At 39.7% G+C, this 24,320-nt stretch overlaps 1 protein-coding gene and 1 long non-coding RNA gene across 5 annotated transcripts in view; one reads left to right on the top strand and one right to left on the bottom strand.

Moving 5' to 3' along the window:
- The window catches only part of LOC134166180 (uncharacterized), a 196,422-nt gene that overhangs the window by 69,877 nt on the left and 102,225 nt on the right, over positions 1-24,320 (bottom strand). The gene's annotated exons all lie outside the window — the stretch shown is intronic.
- Positions 1-24,320, top strand: part of CA10 (carbonic anhydrase 10) — a 192,206-nt gene that overhangs the window by 137,491 nt on the left and 30,395 nt on the right. For both annotated transcript variants that reach the window (XM_062623580.1, XM_062623579.1), the window contains one exon: positions 10,827-11,012. In XM_062623580.1, coding sequence (XP_062479564.1) covers positions 10,827-11,012 — 186 coding nt within the window. The remainder of the gene's footprint in view (positions 1-10,826; positions 11,013-24,320) is intronic.

The following is a 24,320-nucleotide window of genomic DNA, read 5'->3' as shown; positions in this document are numbered from 1 at the left end:
CTCACAGATAGGAAAATGAACACTAAAGTGCACGTGCAAACACCCAGAGTTAGGAAAAATACCATTTCACAGGCATTTGGGAGCATCCAGCTTCTGGTTTGCATGCTACAGAGAAGGAAAAGGTATAAAAAACAGGAGGAAGAGCAATTGATACTAAACAGGAAGGCTGATCCATAACTGAACTTTAAATTATTATTCCTGGGAAAATAATAAAGATTAATTTGTCAACATTATTGCTTCAACACATTACACATTCTTGAAGCTCTTTAGAACATATATATAAGAAAACACTTCTTAAAAATGAATTTGTCTTATATATGGAAAGTGAGCATCCTACCTAGCCTAAATTGCATTCCTGTTGGAAAAGCATGCTGACCTCTAGCTAACTTTACTGCATAACCCTTTTCACTTTTCCTTCTGAACCCTTCTGCAAATACAGATAAATCTGCATTTCGGTAATCAACAGTGACCAAGAAAAGCAGAAGAGAACCGATGGTAAATTGGGATGATACAAAAATTGGTTTTCTAATAACCTTTTCCAGAAGAGTTCTCACCCTTTCTTTATGATTTGAGCTAGGGAAAAGTGGCTTTTGCTCTGCAGAGAATAAAACACACTTGGGAATGATGTAAAAGGAAAAAAAAGTACTTCTTGGTTGGTGTCATTTTGATTGCTTGTAAAAATACTGATTTACACAAGGCCAATATAACCAAAAGATACAGTCCAGAATACATAGAGCTGTACAGAAGATTAGAATAGTGAACAAAGAAGCAGCTCTTCCTCCCCAGCTGTTCAGTCCATAAACACAGCAGGTAAGGGGAATGGAAAGTGAACAAACAAGGGAATAAACACAGAATCTCTTGATTTTAGCAGAGGAGTGCTCATGAAGTGAGGTTTTAGGAATGTTTCTCATTGAAAGGGGTTTGTGTGTACATCCGTGGCCTGATGACACAAATACGTAACACCATGTCTAGAAGCATCAGAGGAGGTGAGCTCTGCCCCTGGGCTCTCATGTAGCCTGGAGCTCAAGTTTGTGCTATAGCTCAAATTCCCCAGTGTTCCATCCAGCTTGTGCACTGACTCTCAGACACACTGGAATTAGAGGCATATCAGAACACAAAGATTCTTCTAGTTAAGCTAGAGTTGATAATTCTTTAAGGAGTTCTGTTTCTAAAGAAATGCAGATTTGTGGGGGTTTTAAAGTGCATTGTCAGGGAAAAAAAAAAGAAGAAGAAAATAAGAGTTCTGAAATAGAGTGAAATGTCAGGAAAAGCAAAGAGAATTTCAGGACAGGGATGGTTTGTTTTTCTTTTATTTCTACCACTACGGCAGCTCCACTGTGTTCTCAACATAAAAAAGTACACAAATGCTTCTGAGGCAGATAAAATGAGACAAGTAAAACAGTCCTCTGGAACAGGAACAGTAATATTCTGGAACAGGAAAGCCTCATTTATTCACCTTCTTTAAAGAACTAGAAGCAGAGCAGGACAGAACAGCTCTTTGCTGCTGCTGAGAAAACAGTGAAATATGCCACCAGGCAGAACAGCTCATGATTTTTGCACGCCACTAAGGATTTGCCTTGACACCTAATGAATTTTGTTGAAGTCAGATTTCAGGTTCTCTAAATACTGGTTTCCCTCCAGAGAGACAACGCTCGGGAAATTATTTTGCAATAACTATGCCTTTTTTCCTTGGCAGTGATTTGGGAAGCAGTTTGATATTGTGCAATGTACTGCTGTAAAAACTTGTTACACTGCTGCTAAATCACCTGATAAAACTTTTGTCCCTTTCATGGCTAAAAAGCTGAGCTTTATAGATTCATCTTTTCATTCCAATGACTTATATTTTCAGTAAAGCCATTACCAGGCTTCTCTGGTTACATGACGACTCAGGCACTGTGATTTCCCTTGAGCAGGACTGAGTACATTGCACTGCCTTGGAATTTCATGGCTTGAGTGGCCAGGGAATTTCAGAAAGCAGCAGTGGTCACTTCATTATTTTGGAGGGTTTAAGAAAATTTAACAGAAATTTCTGGCAGCAAATGAGGTAGAGCAATAAAGAACTACAGCAAATGAGTTTTTCTGGCTCTCGTATCATTAACCTTAATAATGGCATGTTTTGATTGTGGTATGAGAGAGATGAACTTTGCACATCCTTTAGCCTGCTCAGAAAACTGAATGCTGCTCACTCCTTCAGACAGCAATCTGATGCTCTGGATACACAACAGCAATAGGTTGTGCTGATTTATTAATCTAGGCCTGTGTGTGAGGACAGGTATTTATCTTGCTCATTCTATTCACAAAAGTTAGTAAAAAAAAGATTTTATTTCTATATGAATAGATACAGATATAAGTGTATAAAGATACACAGATGTAGGTAAAGTGAAACAAACTGGTTTCAACATACATCCTACAAATTTCCATCTGCTGTGGACTCCACTGGCAATCCTCTGGCATTTCAACTCTGAAATCCAGGCAGCTACCAAAGGTCAGTGCATCTCGATATCACTCACTATAAAAGGACTCAATTACACCCTCAGGATTTTAACATATTCCATTTTACATTTTAAACCCATGTCAAAAATGGAAAGAGTCATTTTTCATTTGTCTCATTTTCTCACAAGTTTGTAGCCTTCTGTACCATTTAGAACCTTCTGAAAATTTATGTAAGCCTTCTGATTTTAGAAAGGCAGCTCTTCTGCCATCCCCTTACCAGAGACAAGAATTATCCTTAACACAGTTTCTAATGCAGATTCTTCAAACTAAAATCTCGTTACAAGACTGCTAGACTGTATTAGGGTAATGAGTTCTCCAAGCCCCAGTTATTCTCACAATTACTTATTGACTTAGCCCAATTCTAAACTAAGGTTAATCAACTAAAACGAGCACGCAAATATAATTTTTCCCTCTTTCATGTAACGCTAATAACTATGTCACAGCCCAGGATGAGACTTGTCACCAGTGGTAAAAAGGTGGCTACAGACACACAGGCTGAATTGCTGAGCTTAGTTCTGCAATCCCACAGCTCTAGGTTAGCTTAGAACGCCCTGGAACATCCTTTTTAAACACTAGAGCATGACACTGGCACATGACACTTCACAAGGAACTTGAGTTCTCTGCTAATAAACCAAAGTCAGTCCAGAACCTACCACAGTGAAAGCCTTGGTCTTCACCGAGCCATGTCTGAGCTTGGAGAAGTAATAGTATTTATTAAAAGAAACTAACCAAGAGTGGTCTCAGCATGGAGACCATGTCCCATTCTACATACTTGGAACTTCACATCATCCCTTCACCATTTTACCTAGCTGGACGTGCCTGCGATTGTTGCTGCCTTATGTGCTGGGTAACTGCACACTGCATGGTTCTTGCTGTACATGAAGTCCCTTGAGGTCACATTGCAACGTAACTGGTTCTCACAAGTTCCTCTTCCACACTTCAGTTTGCCTGCAAATACTCAGGCTGTAGGTTTCAAGATACTATGAGGCAGAAGTGGTGAACACTGAGATCTACTCTGCTTTCCTACAGCAAAACATTCTTCATTCTTTCTTTTATTCACCCCAAATGGCACACAATGGGTCCCTCCATGTAGGAAGCTTTCAGCATCAAGGTATGTCCCCATCTTAAAAATCCTTACTGGTCCCTCAGGCCTTCAGCCAGCACTGGTGGAAGCAGATCCCTTGCCCACTCACAGAAGCCAGTTTTTCTGCTTGACTGTCTCAATACAAAAATTCAATGAAAGCTCCAGGATTAAATTCACCTGCTACAATATGTACTACTAGTAAACATACTACTAGTAAATGCATTCCAACTACTAAATGTAGTTGCAATGTTCTAGATTAAGGACAGCATGATTTCACTCTGAAGCTAGCATCAACACACGCAGCAGTTATTAATGCCAGACACAGTAAATTTGGCTGCATCTAGATTAGGCTTCCTAGTTACTAGCAGCCAAAAATCACAGCATTCATGGAGTAGTGGGACCACAATAAAGCACTTTATTGTGCAGTGTGTGGCATAGACTCTGAGTGGGCATTACCAGGCCTAGGAGCAGTTTCATTCATTCACATCCTGTGACATACAATTCTCTCGGACAAAGCACGACATTGTAGGCCCTCTATTAAAAGTGCATTTTGGGCACAGAACAGCATATACATTTTGAAACACATTATTTTGATCACTGAAAACTGACATGTTGGGCTCATTAGCCAGGAAGCCTGAATATCTCATTTATGAGCTTTGCTCCAAGTGTTCTTACAGGTCAGTCACTAAAGGAAGTAAACAGGCAAAGCTGCAGAGTAGTGAGTGGGGAAGATTCTTAACTGAAAGTGGTGCTTTAAGAAAAAAACCCACATCATGCCATATGCTGGTACATGACACATTACATCAGGCACGTAAATGGGTTAATTGGACTCATTAACATCATTTCCTTCTTAGAATTTTTCAGCTAAGAAGATGAAAAGATGATGTTAATCTTTACACTTCTCCTACATTTTACATTCTTCACACAGACCTTTTTTAATCAAGTATTGATGATAATGCCCTGTTGTTCTTCAAAGCCCAGCAATTATATTGCAGCTCCCTCCCAGTGAGTGGCACTGTATCAGACCTCTGGTATTGCCTTATCTTTATTTCCCTCTCCTCCACTTTTTTTGTTTTAGAAATGCAATATAAGATCTATTGGATTCTTGCCAGAAAAGGCACTTTGGTATTTTCCTTATCTGATGGCACTCAAGCAACCTGCTGAGCCTGCATCCCTCTGGTGCTCACTCGTTGGCTTGAGTGATGCAACTCACCCCACGATTCCGTCCCACAGCTGAAACCGTCACTTCTGAAGCTAAAGCCATGGCTTACACTTGCGTCACGCAGAAAATGATTGACTTTCTGCCTGGCTATGGAAGTCCTCGTGGTCTATAGGTACAAGCCACATGGGATGGGTCAACAGTGCTCTCTGCTGGCAGTAAGAAAAGCTTGCAGGAATACAGCTGCAAGTTGCTTTACAATCACCTTCAAAAATAAAGCCCGAAATACTTTGAGTATGGGTCTGTGTTAAAGTCCCCGAGACATTTACAGGCTAATCTATGGATGACCGTGATTTACACGGTCAAGAAGCATGTTGTGCATTGCAGACATGATTCGGAGAATAAAGGTGTGCCAGCAGCGCTTCCACAAATTCTTTACATGCTGTTCCATACAATGGTTAAGCATAAGGATAAAAAATTAAGCATAAAAGCAGGGGGAAAGTATTATGAAACATAACTATTCAAATGTACAAATACTCATCAAAAGCACTTAAACAGAACTGAATGCTCTGTAGAAAAAAGTGACTTAAAAACCATTTAAAAATTCTTATCTACATATGTACACACAGAGAGGCTACTTTAGGATAAGGATAGAGCTCTCAAAGTCTGGAAAATCTATAGAACAACTGTCTCCTAGTTGATTAGATCAATCTCCTCTTCAAAACAAGACTTTAAAACCCAAAAATGCCTGTTTTAAGCAACTATTAAATAACTTAGAAGAATACCTCTGTAAAATAATGTTGGTTTCCAGCTTGGGTCCCCTCTAACGAGAGCTGGAAAATTAAGACAGCAGCATAAAACTACTTGTAGAACCAACTGGCTGTCATAGGCACAATATTAGGAAAACAAATGTTCTTGTATAGCCACTGCTCTGAAATAAGGGAATGTAATTCTGCTGCAGAGAGCCAAGCCTTAGTCAGGTTATGTTTGAAATTCTAGTTTGGTGCAGTGCTTTGTCACAGTCCCTAAAGTCAGATTTCAAATTGCAAACTTGCCCTGAAGTCTGTGCAGACTTGGTTTTCAATCCCTGAAGCAGTCTCTGCTTTGCACAGGAGAGATACAAGGTACTTACTACAGTACAATCCATTTAAACCAATGAGGATGGTATTTTATATCACAGAATATGGTCTGCTTGAGATACTATGGACCACCACCAAGAAAACATTAAATGATAAAAACTTGCCCAACGCTACCCACTGCTACTGCCACATGGATACTGAAGAGCAGGAACCAAAGGCGATGACAAAGTATGTGGCATTAGGAGTTCAGGTACTGCTGATATGGAGGAAGTGCCCACTCCTTGCGCCTGCAGCACTGTGTTCCTGTTCTGCTGGAATACAGGACTTCAGGAGGAAAACATGGAAGCTAAGTAGCAGATGATCAAAATCTGGTTATTGCAGGACACAAAACTGGGGCACTATGGCACCTTAAAAGCACTCTTCAGTCTTTGTTGATTTGCTTCCCTACCAGCACTAGGCCTTCTTTGGGCTATATCTATTTTTATCCTAAAGAAAAGAACATCCAATATTGCAGATAAGATCCAAGGACACTGCAGCAGGCAGCCATACACAACTGATTTTCTTGCTTCCTTACATTCAGCGCTGCTCCGGTGGCAGGTTCTGATGTTCTTGGAACTAATGTTCAGACCACTCTTAGTGGAATAAATCCAAAATGCACTATTTCACCGTTTGTAAAGGCCCCTACGAAGCAAAGGACCTGCGCTACCCCTTGAAGAGAGCTGACACTGAACTGCTAACATAGCATGGGATTGAAAAGGAAAGAATTTATCTCAGCTCCTTCTCTTTTCCTCTTGTAGTCTCTGCTTCTGTTTCTAGCATGTCTTTGCCCTGAAACAGACTTCTTTTTCCGTCACTTTGAGCGCTTACGGGTTTGAAGGCTATTTTAACACAGACTGTAATGTAAAGATGTAGGCCACAAAGGAAGTTCTGAAAATACTTAGTTCAGGACTAGTTGTGGAATAAAAGATGAAGGGAACAAGATACACAGTTAAGTAGGACACAACAAAAATGCTTCCACAAATGCAGGGTGTTAAAAAAGCTCATTAGAAAAATGTGGTTTGGGATCAGGTTTGGGTTTGAGGGTTTTTTTCCTTTCCTAATGGTCAGAAAGGTCTGCAGAGTTTCAAGCTAAACCTGCATCAGAGTATGGGTTTAGTAGGTATGCATTTTCTGTTAACTTTGCTCGTGTTTCACCTTTCAAAGAGCAGAACTGGGACTTCTTTGTGATTACAGTTACAGACCACCAAGTTATACACAGATACCACATGAGTATTCAGATCTTACTTAGAAACGTAGCATAGAATATATTAGTAATGTGTGCCTGTGTGGCTGTCTTGCATCAAGATAAAGGGAAAGAATAATGCTGCTGGGGAATTATGTGCACAAAGCTCTGTGAAGCAAGAATTAAAAGTAATGAGATTAAATAGAAAATAACTACATCAGGAACATGTTAATAATTTAATTAAAGTCTACTAAAGTTGAAGTATTTCACAATTAAGGTTGAGGCCCATCAACACGATCTGTTCTACTTGGGGGTTTTGCCACAGGTAAAATTGCCTTTTGGAAAAAGTTTCTCAATGTATGAGGTGAATGGGATCAACTAAAACTGTGGCATGACTGACCACATTGGACTTTGCTGGTTTACTCAGACTGGCTTTTACTGACATTTAACACATGTTTACTGCGGTCTAATTTCTAGTGCATAAGATAAATGTGAATACTGATCCTTTTGAAAAACAGGAGGACAAGATTTAGTGCTCTTTTTCCCCCAGTTTGTTTGCTGTGTTTTCATCTATATAACTTTCAAGTCAAACAGAAACAGAGAACAAAAGGGTTCCTTAATAGCAGAGCAAGAAGCAACACAAATGCCATCAGCGTGAAGGACTTAGCACCAAAGATTAGTCTGACACATTAAAGAAATAGGTTTGTAGATCTTAACAGATCTTTTATATTATCCTTTTAAACTACTCTATAACATTTTATCCAGTCCACAGAATGGTATAAAAAATAAATACTATGCTTTCTGGAGTAGCAGATATTGGTGGCTGTGCCAGGCAGAGCCAGCATCTTCCCCACAAGGCACCCCAGTCTCCGTACTGTTTATCCTAGGAGGATGGACAAAATACAGAATACCCCCTCACTAACTCCTGTGCCTGTGACCTTTTACAAGACCACATGCAATTCAATTTTCACAAAACCAACTCAGTTTGATGTTCTAAAATGAGAGTGCACCATCACATTAAAGGCTGAGTACCATAAAATGTGGAAAATACTTCCTGTATCGGTAGGTTTGCATCTGAACCTTCTTTTTCTCCAGTAGCACACAGATCTAAAAGGCAGTACATTGTTTTCTGCCAAGACCAAGGGAAGACAAGCCTTTCTTTCCTTACAGTGTTTTTTGCATGACACTTTCCTACTGAGTATAATGCCTTTGTGGACCTGGAGCTCGCAAACAGAAGGTGACTGCACTTACGTGATACCATGTCCTAACAATTGAAAATGGTTATACCTGAAACGTACACTTTTAGAGGTGATATAGTACCGGGTTTGTGTATAAACCAGACAATATCCTGAACTGCGTAGCATTATGGGGGAAATTCCCATAATCAAGCACAATCTTGGCAAGTCAGGAAGTCTTTCATTCAGATATAGTCATAGAATGGTTTGAGTTGGAAAGAACCTTAAAGCTTATCTAGTTCCAGCCCCTGCCACAGGCAGGGACACCTTCCACTAGACCATGCTGCTTAAAGCCCCATCCAAGCAGGCCTAATCTAAGCAGACAGCAAACTTCAGATACTTCTGTTTTTCTTGTGATAAGCAAATGAGCCTAGGAGGCATGCCCAATAAAAGCTGCTGGTAATGGTGGTATATGTTGACACTCTCAAGAACAGAAATGGCCATGGGCATGTCCTGAATCTCAACTGGTATATGTGGCTGCTCTTCCCTTGGTCACACATTCACACAACAAGAAAACTAGTGCTTCGCTTAAACCTAAAACAACAGATAAAAGGGTGAGATCTTGCATTTTTTGTATTGAAGATCCTGGGTTTTGTCCTTCCTGGTGACAAGTCTGAGTGCCCAAGCAGGTTTTTTATAGCCTCCCTTCAAGTGTTCATCCCTCCCTGCAGCTCAGAAATGAAGTGTGTCAGCTACCTCAGTTCGTTACTGGTGTTCTTCATCTGCAGCTACGCAGGGAAATTCTGTTTCAAAACAGCCAAGACAATCTCATTACAAGCACTGCATTTTTATGAAGGGGGAAATAAGGAAGACAAATGTACTCCTGCTCATGAATTTGCCTCTTCTCATTTCCCCTCACTGCTCTACAGAATTATTTGATTCATATTAGGAGTTATTTGGGTCACTTTTACCTTGAGAGAGAAAATAATGGTAACCTAATTTGAGATTTGTACCAATTTAAGTAAGAAAATGAATTTGGAATATTTTGCATGGTTGCTAAATTTAACTGAGTGTTCAGTGAAGCATGAGCTTCCAAATGTGAATGAGTAAGAGGCTTTAAACCATTTTCCCCTATTTGTTTTTAAACTGCATTTGTTACTTACGATTAGCAATTTTCTATCATTCATATGCAGTGTACTGAAACTGAATTCAATAAACTGACCTTCCCCCTATTAAACTCAACTTGGTATTTAATTATTATGCATGCAAAATCAGGCAGAAAAACTAAGGAGCATTTATAAATGAGACTCTTGTGGTTTATGTGCACTGAATAGGAATATTTGTGTTTATTACTTTTCATAAGAAAATTATTACTGCTTATTTTGAATGGGGAATAAACACAAAAATAGAACATCTGGATCAAAGTTTAAAAGCCACAACAATCACAAAAGTCATTGAATCTCATCCGTTTAGTTCTATCGCGCAGTCTGCTCCATGTAACTTTTTACAAGCTACTGTGCAAGAAAACAGGTCATTTAAACTCAGTGATTAGTATTACAGATAAAATGGCACTGCAGCAATGTTAATTACTACAGTACTGATGTAGCATAGGATATAATACATAATAGTTGTGTCTTTAATTTTAAATTGAAATGCAACAAAGCATATTATTGCTACACGTCCTCTTCTGAACGTAAATGAATGTTATTCAAGTGCACCATTTGTATCCTTGCAGAATGTTTTGAAATAAATCACAATTCCACTTTAAGTGGCATATTTCACTTCCCAGTGGCATAAATTAAGGAACCTTTTGCATTAGGAACTTTTCCTATGACAGTGGAAATTATGACAGAACTATATTCCACGTGAAAAATCTCCACCATCATTTTCTTTGTCATTCCAGCAGCTGTAAATCAGTTTGCCAGTGAAGCACAACATCCAGTCTTTTTAAAAATAAGATGAATCTCAAAGAGCGCTGCAGCTATTTGAGGTGTAGTAGGAACTAGGGATACATGATCAGATTGGAATTAATCCTGCATTGCTATAGCGAAAATATCTCACAACTGTAAAGAGACTTGTGGAGGAAGACAGTGACAGTTTTCACCTGCAGCTCCAGCAGGAGCAGGGCTCCCTGTTTATGAATAATTAATTATAGCTCTGCTCTTTGCAGCACCTTCACTTTTGGATAATGTTATAAATATGAAAAGGAAGGGAAAAAAAGTTAAATTTCAGATTTGCTCAAGCTCACTTAAATAATTTATGTCAGCTGAAATGTTCCCATTTTCGGTGCAGGAATTCTGTAATGAAGCCCTTATTCAGACCTTGCATAAAAAAATACTCTAAAAGCCTACTTATTTAGAAGTGTAATAATCCTATTCACTGCAGTAGCCATGTGCCTCTGGCTAAAATGTGTACATACAGATTTAGCTAAATATTTGAATATACAGTGTCAGACTCAAAGCAGAAGTTGAAGTATAACCTCAGGTTGTGTATTTCATCTCACAACAATAAGATGTGTCACTACATTTGAATGAAGGGGTGTAAAGAGCAAAATCTTGAAGCACATAGAATTAGTTTCTGGGATTTACAAATTCTTTTAAATGCTTTTGTTTAGGTCAGTGGGACGATGTATAACACAGGGAGACACGTATCTCTACGATTAGACAAAGAGCATCTGGTCAACATCTCTGGAGGACCGATGACATACAGCCACCGCTTAGAGGAAATCCGGTTACACTTTGGAAGTGAAGACAGCCAGGGATCAGAGCACCTCCTGAATGGGCAGGCTTTCTCTGGGGAGGTATGTCAACCTACTTGGAGTTACAAATGAATTACTCGCTTTCCATTTCTGCCGGAAGGTATTTGCAAACTAATTTGTATTCATAAAATATTGTTTCCCTTTTTCCATTCTGAAAATCAGGGAATTGCTTTCTTTTTTGTTTTTGCTCCTGCACTGCAGACTGTGTGACTCACATCTAAAAATGAAACTGTTGTATGTATTGTCTGCGTAGACACCCTATATTCTCATATATGCTACTTACAAAGTAATCAAGTACCTTTGGGTGGGTCCTTTATATCTGCAGTAAGCACAAAAGGTTAACCACAAAGTAACAGTAATAGTGCTTCAAATTCTTATAAAAGTGCTATTTTTGCTGCTCACTGGTGTGATACACTTTATAATGAGCATCATTCTGCTTCTGATTCATGTAAAAATAAGATGATACTTAATTTTAGAGATGGTTCCACAGAAGTCTGTTGGTATGCTCAAGAAATAAAGATAACTGTACAAGTTAAGCCCTGGTAGAACTGGTACTTGCTTTGTACTTTAAATACAGTCCTGCAGTTGTCCCAAGAAGGACAATCATTTTATCATCCTGATAGCTAGTGCAGGATGGCCCATTACTCTTGCTGGATATATTTTAGTCTCACTTATGGATTATTTTTTGAAGATGTGTAGTAGTTTGCAGACTTTCTGGTAGACAAAGCAGACCCTTTCCATTCTTATCATGTAGGAGCATTTTTCCATAGAAGAGACGCATGAGGTTTGTGGTACCCATCCTTGTTCAGCATGTGCCACATCTGTGAACGACCTAGCATGCAATCTTACTCCACAAACCTTAACAGAGCAAATAATGCTTCAGAATAACTGTATATTACTGTGGGGATTATTTTGAAAGACACCCCAGGTATCCCTGTTACCATTCTTTCAGAAGACCAAAATGACTACTTTTTCATAATAAATCACTTCTTTTCTTGGAGATGAATAATCAAATTACCATCTGTACTATCACAGACTCCGGTGATGAGTCAGTTAATGCATGGCATTTTCTTTGGCACTGTGCAACAGCAGTTACTTAAAAGTAGGAAATGAATTGCAGAGTTGTCAAATGATGGTAATCATTTGTTTTGTTTTCTAAGCTACGTAGATGTATCATATACGTATATATATAATAACAGCAGCTTTTCCATGAAATTAAACAACTGGCTTCTGGTTGCGTTTGTTGAACTCTATGATAAGTGAACATACAAGGTATAACTCCTTTAAGAGCTGAAAGTTCAGGATGCTGTAGTAAATAAGGTCTTTGCTTTCCTATTCAGATTTACAGAAGAGCAATATTCAAACAAAAGCTGACTGACCAAGAAAGCAAAAATTTGTTTGAAACATACCACTGCACTTGGTATGATGGATCAGCATCATCTCAGATCTTTTTGAAAGAGTGATAGATTTGTCAGTTGTAGACTGTAACAAAAGGTACAAATGTAAAGCACTAGTTTGTAATATTCCATGTTAATACTTAACTAGGCTCTTCTGGTTTTGACAGAAGGAGTTTTGAAGTACTATTAGTATTTGTTATTTGCTAACAGAGACCTCAGGTTTTTCGTAATAAAAGCAGAAAACCTAGCTAAGTGGAGCCGCTGTCAGTCAGTTGGTCATGCACAGCTGGATCTGCAGTATATGCAGGGTTCATCCAGTTACCCGAATTCTTCCTGCAGTGAATAGGAAGAGGTTAGCATCTTCAGAAGATGAGCATTCCTGATAGCCAAAGATGCATCTCTTAGCACAGGACAAATCACTCTATGGAGATGCATCTCCCTTGACAACAGAGCAGAGACAAACAGCTTAGACTGATGCCTGCCTTTCAGGTGGCAAGATGGATTCTGTCCTTTGAGGATGTGTTTTCCAAAGTTTCAGACAGCTGTTTTGGACAGCTGGACAGGTAAGTTCCAATAAGGTCAAGTACTAATTACTAATTTGAACCTGCATCTGCACAGTTACGTCTTACTTATAAAACACATGTCATTTCCAGAGTACAAACACAGATTCAAATTACTCATGCTGAATAGATGGCTGCTGAATAGGAGGACTGCAGCTGGTGTATTCTTGATTCACCCGCCCATACAAGTGTTGTCTGTATAAACAGGTGATTTTCAATAAGCTGTCAGCAGTGGAAGATGTAATGTCTGCAGGTTCTAGCTACTATAGTAAGAAAACTGTAACAAGCTCACTGACTTTATGATAGAATACATGTCTTTGTAATGTCACGTATGCTTTCAAGACTGTTGCTGCTAATTACTGTTCAGTCCTGCATTGGATAATGCTGTCAAAGGAGATGGGATAAAGAAAAATAACTGCATAAGTGCATTAGTTTAATTTAGCTAGTGCAGGTAAGAATAGCAATGAGCATTTGCTGCCTTGGGTTTTAACAAGCATAGGCAACCAGAGAAAAATCATTGCAGGGATTACATTGTCTTGACTGCTAATGGCACACTAACTCCCCTGACACTGCCTTGTTACTGCTTCTCTTCGTGTTGCCCAAACCCACTATGGGTTTTCACTGTTTCACTGTTTTGCTGTGGAAACAGTTCTCAAGGATGAAGTTTACCAAGAATTGTGATGTGCTCCAGTAGATCACAATCAGATTATTCCTACTCCTCCTTCCCTCCACTTCTGTCCTCGCATTTTCACTAGGCTCTCCAGTACATGTTAAAGTCAGCACACTGCAGAGAGAGAAGGGGAACCTGGGGAGAGGGCAGGGGAGAGAGCAGTACCTGTCCCCCACAACACTGGCAGACTATTAGACTGGTTCAAACAGACCAAAATTAAATCCAAGCACACATAAGGCAAAAGCTTTTAAGCAGCCTCAGTGTATTTTGAATCAGCTGCAATGTTCTTTGCACATCTGGAAATCCCACCTAACATCCATACCAAGCAAGAAGTTTGCTCTTAGGGCCTTCTTTTGCCTAGTGAAGATGTTCTGTGCAAGGGCAGGCACTCAGAGCACCAGAGTGCCCTGGAGTGGGACCATCACATGAAAAACAATCTAGAAACAGTAAATTGTTTCAACACATACTGTGGTCTGAACGATACCGAGAGGGGTTCTAATTGCCAGGCTCTAACGTTTAACTAGGTGTTAAAGACTGTCAAGAGAGATCTCCACAATAATCTGGTTACCTTTCAGCCCCTAATTATCACTTTGGTAGGCAGAATAACTGAACTAATGCTTGGACAGTTTCAGTGTAAGGGCTTTAAAAGTGTGTATCAGATTATCATCAGTATGTTTGGCACTGCTAACATGTAGAGAAAGGCAGGCTTTGGAGTGATTAAATAAATAAATTGAGCATTCCCTTGTCCCTCTGATACATACTTGAGTGTGTTTAATTCCCTCCTCTGTTTATAAGCATCCTACTGTATTATAATGATTAAAAGAAAATCTCTGCTCAAGCAAAGTCTCCAACTAAGACCAGTCATATGTGTCTGCTGCCAAATGTCTCTATGGAAAACAGCTTTAAATGCTTCAGAGTTCATATCATTTAATGAGAAAGACCATCTTTCCTTTCAGACAGCAGCACTACGAAATACAGCGGAAATTACCAGAGTTCCGCTGTTCAGGCAGTCTACCTTGTTAAAAGAAAAGGGTAACAACCTCCAAAAGGTTCCTGATGAAAATGGGACCCTTTAACTTTACCACGTGGCAAAGCCATAAAAATCTGTACCATTTTCTTTTCCTAAGCAGAAAAAAATGAGAAATGTGCTGTGGGAGACCTGCAACCACTTTATGGCTGTGCACTGCAGCAGCCTTATCAGTGCAAAGGCAGGAAGTCAAGGAGCTTAATTATTTGGAGTTACTTTTCACTAACTCAGTGACTGAAGACTTTGAAACAAGAGACCATGGTCCACAATGCATGAAAAAAATAGATTTCTTCTTCTCTGCCCACCAATTCAGCCTTTGGAAACAGAGATTATAAACACACATCCATTTCATCTGCTGCATAAGAAGTAAAATGAAAAGCAGGAGAGCGTCTAGATAAATGAATACATATTGCAAGCTGTACCACACATTTTGGAACTGAGATTTACTTAAAGCCACTAAGAAAACCTAATAAAGTACAAGAAAGTGAAAATCAAAGGGGGAAGCTGGAAAGTCTGAAACACCATCCTTCTACTACTGCGGTTTCTTTGACTGCAGGCATATTCTATGTGAGTGGGGAGCTTCTAGTGATAGTAAAGGATTACTGATCAGAGAGATCAGTGTTGCAAATCCAACTTGGGATATTTTTAGAAGCAGGCCTGTCACATAGACAGCCTATGAGAAGCATTCAGCCAGCTGGAATAATTTAATCCAGCCTGCTGCAGAATTAGCCTGAATTGTTAAATCAGAAGCAGCGGCTCTGTCACTGAGACCTGTACACCTTGAGTGGCCTGCACAGTTCCACATAGCTTCCCCCCAGATGCTAGGGCTGGTATTATTAGTACAAAAAACCAAACCAACAAACAAACCCCATTTTCACTAGAATGGAGCACTGTGCATGTACTAGGACTTCAGTTATATTGGCAAAACAGAACACGTCATGGCAAATCAGCGTGCCAGAAGACACAGCAACAAGACAGCCTTCAGCTCCACTCCCGGGTGATGTTTGGCTCAGGACTCCAACCTGCTTTCCTAACCTGCGGGTCAGTTCAGCACAAAAGCCCTTGTTTTCTCTGCACAGTTCCCTACACATACTAAATCTTTAAATTCCTCTTCCAGGTATGGTTTTCTTGTTCTTTTTGCTACAGGTACAAGGATTTGTGAGGCTAACATGGCTTTCCATCAAATTGTGCTAGCACATAGTCCTTCCTCTTCCTCAGGAAAGGAGCGTTACAGCAGCTAGCTCTGCCACTGAGCCGAGGACAGGATCCTGCTTCTTTCATAAGCACATTCCTACAGGTGGTTACAATGCCAAAGCAGAGGTAGCTGATAGCCAGCCCATGCTATGCATTGTAATGCTGGCCCTCCTGCAACAACTTGCCAAAGGAAGTTTGAAATGCAGGTCTTTCAGTATTATATTTTGGAGACTTTGTTGGAAATTATGCAGGTCACTTGTAAGTATTTCAGCCAGAAGTTAAGTTTACTGTACTCCAGTGCTTATTAATGCTGAAAAATAAGCCTCTGAGGAAAGTACCAGATGAGGGAACACATGTCTAATGAATGGGTGGTTTAGTAAAATCTCTATAACCTTCAGATTAATGTTCAGCTTCAGAGGAGAAAGTCAATAGGATAATGAATTAAATGGCTATAGGAACAGAATATAAATCAGGAAGAGGTAGTGGTATTGTCATTATAAGGAGATGATTCACACAAGTAATTCCAAATCAGTGGGAGATGAACATGTGCATTAGTTGCATGAATGCATCTCTGTCCACCCTCAAGTTTACAGGTGGCTTCACCCAGAATTTTATATCCATATCCACAGAAAGCAGAGCTAAAGTCCGAAAGACACTTACTCATCAACACATGCTTATTGTGGTGTTCTAAACCAAAATCAATTTTATATTTTAAGCGAAATGGGGTTTTATTGCTGCTTAATATAACAGAAAAAAAAGGATTGAACAGTTTATTAGCACAGACTGAGAGATATTCACACCTGACTCTCATCTGGTAATTTAAGAGCTCTGAATCATCCATGGGGAAATGCCTTTCCACTCTATGTTGGTTTTATAAGGAAATTAGGCGCTTTAATGGTGATATGTTTTAGTAGCAGGCTGCCTGCTCTGTCTCCTCTCTAAAATGACATGGAAATGAAATGGCTGCCTCTCCCTCTGGGCAGCAGAGCTCTTTGGAAAAAACAAAAGCATTGTCCAAGGAAGCTCTCTGCTGAGATAATCCAGCAGCAAAGCTTGCAGGGAGGCATACATGGAAACACAGTATAACAGTATCACAGTATGCCAGAGATTGGAAGGGATCTCAAAAGATCATCTAGTCTAATCCCCAAAACCTGTGTTACTTTGTAATGTCAAACTTACTAAAAATGTTTAAATGTTTCCAAAATACTTGCCAGAGAAAAATATGATTGATCAAGATTATAAGCAAGAGTTTTGTTGACTAAAGAGTCATTAAGGTGCTCAGGCTAATACAATTGCTGTACCTGCAGCAGCAATTAAATAGTAGGTGACAATAGCAGAGTAGAAATGCCATAGGGAGATAAGAGGTAATGCTTTAATTCACTGTGTATTTTGCTGTCATACATGTATCGGATTGTTCCAGAACCACTACAGGAGGTAATACGCAACAATTAACTAGCTTGCAGGGCAGCCACTTTGCTGCAGCCCCGCAGGTTGGCTCAGTACCAGCCTTCTGCCTCTGCCTGAGTCGTTACAATGGAAATGAAGGACAGAAAAGTTTGGGGCATGTAGTGACTGAACAAATAATCCCCCAGTGGCTACATAGGGATATATAAAGGGAGAAGCTGCAAAATATGAAATATCTTCAGGTTTCATGAGATATTGCAAGTAATTTTCTAAAATCTAATACTGAAAATCAGAATGCCAGTGTTTATTTCCCAGATTTCTCATATTATTTGGTTCTGCCCCTTGTGTACTTGTATTTCTTAAACAACTCAAAGCATCTGAGTTAGGCACATTTAACTGTTACTTCGCTGATGGGTAAAAAAATCAGGTCTGCAGATAAAAATGCAAACTAATTGCTGTACCCAATTCCATTTACCTTATTTTATGTTCCGTCAGCTTTTTGTAGGGTTTTGGGTTGGGGTTTTTATAGCAGATTTTCAGCATTATATGCACTTACATGAATTATGGACTGCATTGTGGAGAGAGGAGATGACAGAGTGATTCCTGGAAACCAACAGCTGAAGATGGGAAAGGCAGGCAGTAACTGAACCGTCTTAACATCCATGGCTACATGGCAGCAATAACAATTGTAAAGTACCAGTCAGAATAATGTGCTGACATCCGGATATTTTGTAAGCAGCAAATGGGCAATATTTAAAATGCAATCCATGTTTCTTATCAAGGAAGCCTCTCCTTTTGAACTGCTGTATTGGAAACCACAAGAAAGATTAACTTTCCAGGAATATGGAACAGAAATTTTTGTGCTGTATTTTACATCAAAACGCAGTAAACTTCCTACACGGGCTACGTGCTAAAAATGCATCTTAATCCTTAGTGACCTTCAAAAGCAGTTTCATCTTTAACACTTTTGAAGTGGAAATAGTTGACTTTTAACTTATGTTCCTGCCTGTATGTTTTTGGCTAGGCAGTCGTCTCGAAGTCACGGGTAATATACGCTTGTTAAATAAGAAATCCCAAAACTCAATAGCCAGAAGAAGTTATAGATTCGAGTGAAGGTGCAGCAGCTATAAATCACTGATCATAAATACATAAATAGAAGAAATACACAGCAACTAAAAAACATTTTTATGGGAACGGCTGCATGGCGAGGCAGCACCAGGGTATTCATACAGTCGCAGTTTTACTTTTAGTGCTCTTGTAGTCATACAGCCATTTTTAAAGGAAAATTAGATTCCAGAAATAGCCTATTTTATCTTTCCCTTAGGAAAAAACCTTAATTACGCAAATCAAGTTATATAATGTCCAGACTTTATATCAGCGATAAAGAATTTTACTTTGTGTATAATCAGCTTCTCATATCATAAATACCATCCACGTTATTTTTTCCACCTTTCTACAGCTTGATTAGCAATGGAAATACAAATGAGGGGTTTGACTTGTTTGGGTTTTTTTTTTGCAAGGGGAAGAATTTACAGTTCATACTGTAGGTGCGAGTGTGCATTTTATGATAGCACAGATAAAACTGGAAAAAAATAATGGTTTTATTTAAAGCAAATTGTAATAGGATGTTTCTCTCAATAGATAAACCTTAGAAGTTTAGTAAATGCACCAAAGGGGAATCAGGATTGGACCTAGACATACAGCTATGGCTCTTTGGAGAATTCCAACTAAGATATGTGGGGAGGAGAATTACGGCTTTACTTCTTTTACCAGAAAGACTAACAATAACATATAATTGAAAGGAACAGTCATTTGATTTTATAATCCCAAGCGATCATTAGATACCATCTGGAGTTTGAATGATGCTTTAGAACAAGTGTTGAACCACTTCTAAAATTTGAGACTGAATTTCAGGTACCCAAGAGCAGGATTTTGCTCTTTGTTTGAGGCTTGCACTTCCTCATTGTATCAGGTTCCTGAGGTATTTGTAAAGTCATTGCACGTGAAAAAAAATGCTTCCTGTCACATCAAATAAATGAAGGACCTTTACAGAATTATTTTACTATAAAATCCTTCTGATTATTTAGCTCTGGTAAAATTGCCTGAAACAAAAACCATTGTCTTGTGGAACAACTGAATTCATTAACATTTCAGGCAACAAACAATGTAGAAATCACCGAGTTTCTGTAAATTATTAACTGAGTACTATAAAGAATTAAAATCCTGCATATAATGTTTAAGGGTGTGAATGAAAAGCTGTTGGAGTTACGGTACCAGCTGCTACGTGGCACTGAAGTTCTCCTTCATTACTGCCACTGGAAGCAACTGGACTTCTGCTTTCAAGTGAGTTACAGGAGGAATCACAAATGATAAGCACATGTTTGCTTTTTTATCACCTAAGTCTGAAAGCATCCAGATTCCCTAGATTTCTCAGTGCTTTACTGAAGCACATTATTCTTCCCAGATTCTGCACAGGAAATTCTAAGTGCTCGGTACAACGAGCTCAGCATATTTTGCTTCTGCTTATTGCCTTCTGGAGACTCTGATACAAGCTCCATAGATACTGGGTGCTATAGACTGAAATTTAAGAAACTGTGCAGGCAGGTTTTTAGGGGGCTTGGGGTTTTTTCCCTTCTTTTTCATCATCTACACATATGTGGGTGCTCCTTGCCAGAAAACTTTCCGCCTTGGTAAACTACTTCCCTGAATCTTCTGAACTGTCCATCCATTAGCAGAACCGTGGGAGCTGCCCAACCAAATGGCAAGCTCCGTGCCAATGTCAGCTTATATTAATGTAGCATGTGACACAGCAAAATAGCTGCTGCAAGGAATGATAAATACTGAATTTCTTAGGTACTGAGTGAAACAGATCCCTTCAGTAATAAATATATTTTTTGCCCATGTTTACTTTTCAGTTACCAACTGTTCTCTTTCGGGGGGGAGGGAGAAGTGAGAGTGTCAGTGTACTGAGAGCACAGTCTGTCACCGACTAGAATCTAAATCCCTTCGGTGCCTCCATTTTAAAATCCAGCATCATAAAGCAATAAGGTGGAATTTTTCTGCTTAGAGTAGCAGCTGTAGGATTTGCTCTTTTAAACCACTGGGACTCTGAAACATTCAGCACTAAACCTCCGGTGTCACTTACCAAGTATTCACTTTGCCTCGTTCCATATTATTATCATTTGCTTGGGGTGACTTGACTTGCTACCTGATGATTCTTCTTTAATTAAAGAGTAATTTACGTCTGCGGCCAAAAACCCTGTGCTCATTCTGAAACGGGGTTTGGTGTTACTTGGTAATGATTTCTCCATTACACTTGTAAATTTTAACTTTGTTCCCAAACCTATTCAAAGCACCGTTGCAGAGAACGGAGGAATCAGGCTCACTACTTATACAAAAGCTCTTGCAAATGGACAATCACAAAAGGAAATAAAAAGCAAGCATATGTGAATATTCATTATTTTGCAATGTACCAAAACAATAATGAGCAATTACTGTAAACATCACCCTGGACAAAACTCTCATGAAGGCAGTGGACTTTTGTCTGAGATTAAACAGTGTGGTTTGTTATTTATATCCTAACCAGGGGCATCAGACTGCAAAAAAGCACAATACCCTCTCAGCCCAGTCTCTCTGGGCTCTGGTACACTGCCTGTGTGCTGGAGGATGAATGCTGGCAATCAGACCGTAAAAAGGAGCATCCAGAGTTAATAGCAGATGAGATACAGCACCTTCAAGATACTGATCCATCACCAGCACATACAGTGAAGTTCCTCAGGCACTTGCATGCTTCATTACTTGTTTAATGCCTAAGTGGAGTCAGATCCAGCTAGCCCTGAGAGCAAGGACAGCCCTCCCAAGAGCATGGGGATTCACTCTGGAGCAGTCTTCTTCAGTAATTTTTATGTTATTCTGTACAAATAGAAGAGCTTCAGACAGCATATGAGACCCTGATTTTGAATGGTCTAAACTTGTTGGTACAGCCCTTCTGTGGGAGGCAGAGTTCCTGGCTCATACCCACGTGCAAATCAGGCAAAGGAGGCAGCCAAGATAGCAGGAAGGTCCTTCCACATCCTGTGCCGATGCTCTGGTCACCATGACTTGGGATCTGTGACGTGGGACCACATACTCATAGGTCTGAATTAGCCCAGGAGGACCTCTGGCACAGAAGTCTCCCTCCTCCCTGACTGTTTCCTAATACACAGTGGCAGCTGCAAACCCTCAACAGTAGCTCTCTGACCTTCAGGTTATTTCTGTAGCTTCAGGTACTCCTTTGTTAGATCTTTGTCCCTTACCTTCTGCTTAATAGTTTCTTAGGAGACATTTTAGTATTTTAGTAAAAGCCAACTAAATTGTGCCAGTTGTAGCTGCCTTGTTATTACATTTTCAGGGAGGTCACAGGTACAGTTTTCATTTAGCATATGGACCTGACCTTCCATCACTGCTGTAGACCTTTCCTTAATTAGAAGGACACAGGCATACACTGCCTCCCAGAAAGACAAAATACTTCAAATTTGAGCTATTTTATTTTCACCCTCTAGGTAACTGATACTTTAGTAAAGACTGAGAAGGAAATACTCCTAAATCTTGTTTTCTTTAGGCAAAATCTTGATAGGTAATACATTAGGATATTTCACAAACAGGGGAAACTTACAGTTTTGATATCATTTCATGTCTTTCTAGAATTATTACAATTAGAGCAGTTTTTCAGGCATAACTACCATTAAAATAGCAAGTGTGCAACACCAGGCACAATAGCATCAGCATTAGCACCGTGGAGAATTACAGTTGACAAGGTTAAACCATGTTTCTCGAAGTCCATTTTCTTTCCATTTATCTTTTAATATCCCACCTTTACCTGTCTGCACTCTTATCTCTGTATAAACTAGGTGGACATCACTGCATACACCTGCCTAGATTGGCTGGTTTAAAACTCAGTCGAAATTCATTCATTCTGTTCAGTCATTTTGCAGCAGTTTTGGTGGTTGTTTTTAATGAAACTGCCATGAAAACATTTTCTAACTGACAATTTGCCATCGGCACATTAGAAAAGCACCATATACAAGTTATTACTCTGAAAGCACTATCAAAGGCAAAGGGAGTTCTGATTTTAGCTAGAAAGGCCAATTCCATTACTGTCCATCTCTTTCCATCATCTCAAATTTTATTTACTCTTTCTTATCAAAATATGACCATGCTACTGCCATCTAGTCCCTGGAAATTCTGCTTATGACAGAACCAGCTGGCAACACAGTCTTTATCTGCTTAACCTTCAGTGTTGGGCTGATCACAAATAGCTGTCACATTCTCTCAAATGTGTAGTTCCTCTGAACAAAGAATAGATATTTTTCTATTCTATTTCTAAAAACCAGATATTTTTCTATTTTTCAAGGCATATTCGATGCAAGCAGTATACTTTGGCATATTTGTTATGTGAATTTTTGCTCCTTTCACCTTTAGCAATTTCTTTCCTGTTTCCTCTGACAATCTAAGCACAAAATGATCAAGAACTGAGCTATCAATCTTTTAAAGTATCTCCAATAGTCTAGTACTTTATGTCCAAAGCACAGCATGCAGGTATGGTCCCAAGAGGCCCATCAGTTTTTGTGCCTATGCAGGACTCAGTCTTACAGCCTCTGTAGCTACAGGAGTTCAGCCACCCAATTCTCATTACCTCCTGCTTTTTCTTTTGGCTTGACACCATGCGAGTTTGAAATACCCTGGTGAGGTTTTGTAGACAAAGTTTCTTGCTCCTGCTTCAATCCATCAAACTATGAATGAAGTACATCTGCTGCATTAAAATTTGTAGTGAAGGAGTATGGCTTTCAAACTGTGGTTCTGCTGAGACTCTCCAGAAGAAGCAAGAAACAAACCTTTATCCTATTTCTCGTATTTGACAGAATTAGCATAGTTGTCTGAAATAAGGAATTCTGATTCAGAAAAGGATAAAAGACTTCTTAAGTATTCAGTGTGATACTGGCAAGTGCCTTGAGAGAAGATAGGTTTGTTACTTGCTGTCTTCACATAAAAATCAGGGATGGGTCAATAAAATATCATAAAAACTTGCTGCCAATAAAAGCATAATTTAAAATACAAGAAGTATTTGCAGAGCAATCCATCATGGGTGAAACCTAGAGTCTTCTTTACCACACATTCCTTTAGGAGGACATGTGTATACTTCAGAGACAAAGAATCAAACAGACAGAGCTCTGGTTCCAGTTCTGCGTATTGTGGCATTACTTGGTGACTTTGAGGATTGTGGATTGTTTCTGTAGAGTGCTGCGGCACTGACCTATGGAGCCAGTTTCACCTGAAATACAAATGACTACACCAAGGTTGCTCCAGTTAAGCTAGATTCTAGCACATTTTGTTCCATGTTACCTTCAGAACAGTGATCATAGTGAGGTATTTCCAGTGAGGAGGCTGACAGACAAGCTTGGAAGAATGATGCTGCTGTGGTTGTAAATGTTACAGTCCATCCCAGACCATTCCTAGTTTAGGCATTAGTGCTAGAAAAGAGGCATCAGACAGGAGTATTTCTATGCACATCCAAGGCTGCAAGTCACAGCCTAACCCTAGGAGTTGTGGTTTAAGGCTCCCTGTAGGAACCTTAAAGCTCCTGGGCTCTGGGTACCCACTTTGTCATAGAATTATAGAATAATTAGGGTTGGAAAGGACCTTAAGATCATCCAGTTCCAACGCCCCTGCCATAGACAGGGACATCTCACACTAAACCATATCACCCAAGGCCTCATCCATCCTGGTCTTGAGCACTGCCAGGGATGGAGCATTCACAACCTCCCTGGGCAACCCATTCCAGTGCCTCACCACCCTAACAGGAAAGAATTTCCTTCTTATATCCAATGTAAACTTCCCCTGTTTAAGTTTGAACCCGTTACCCCTTGTCCTGTCACTACAGTCCCTAATGAAGAGTCCCTCCCCAGCATCCCTATAGGCCCCCTTCAGACACTGGAAGGCCGCTCTGAGGTCTCCACGCAGCCTTCCCTTCTCCAGGCTGAACAGCCCCAACTTTCTCAGCCTGTCTTCATACAGGAGGTGCTCCAGTCCCCTGATCATCCTCATGGCCTCCTCTGGACT

This window comes from Pezoporus occidentalis, unplaced genomic scaffold, assembly GCF_034315485.1.
Source record: "Pezoporus occidentalis ecotype Australia unplaced genomic scaffold, CSIRO_AGI_Poc_V1 ctg254, whole genome shotgun sequence".
NCBI lineage: Eukaryota > Metazoa > Chordata > Aves > Psittaciformes > Psittacidae > Pezoporus > Pezoporus occidentalis.
The sequence above is the reverse complement of the archived record's forward strand: the minus strand, read 5'-3'. Positions and strand labels throughout refer to the sequence as shown.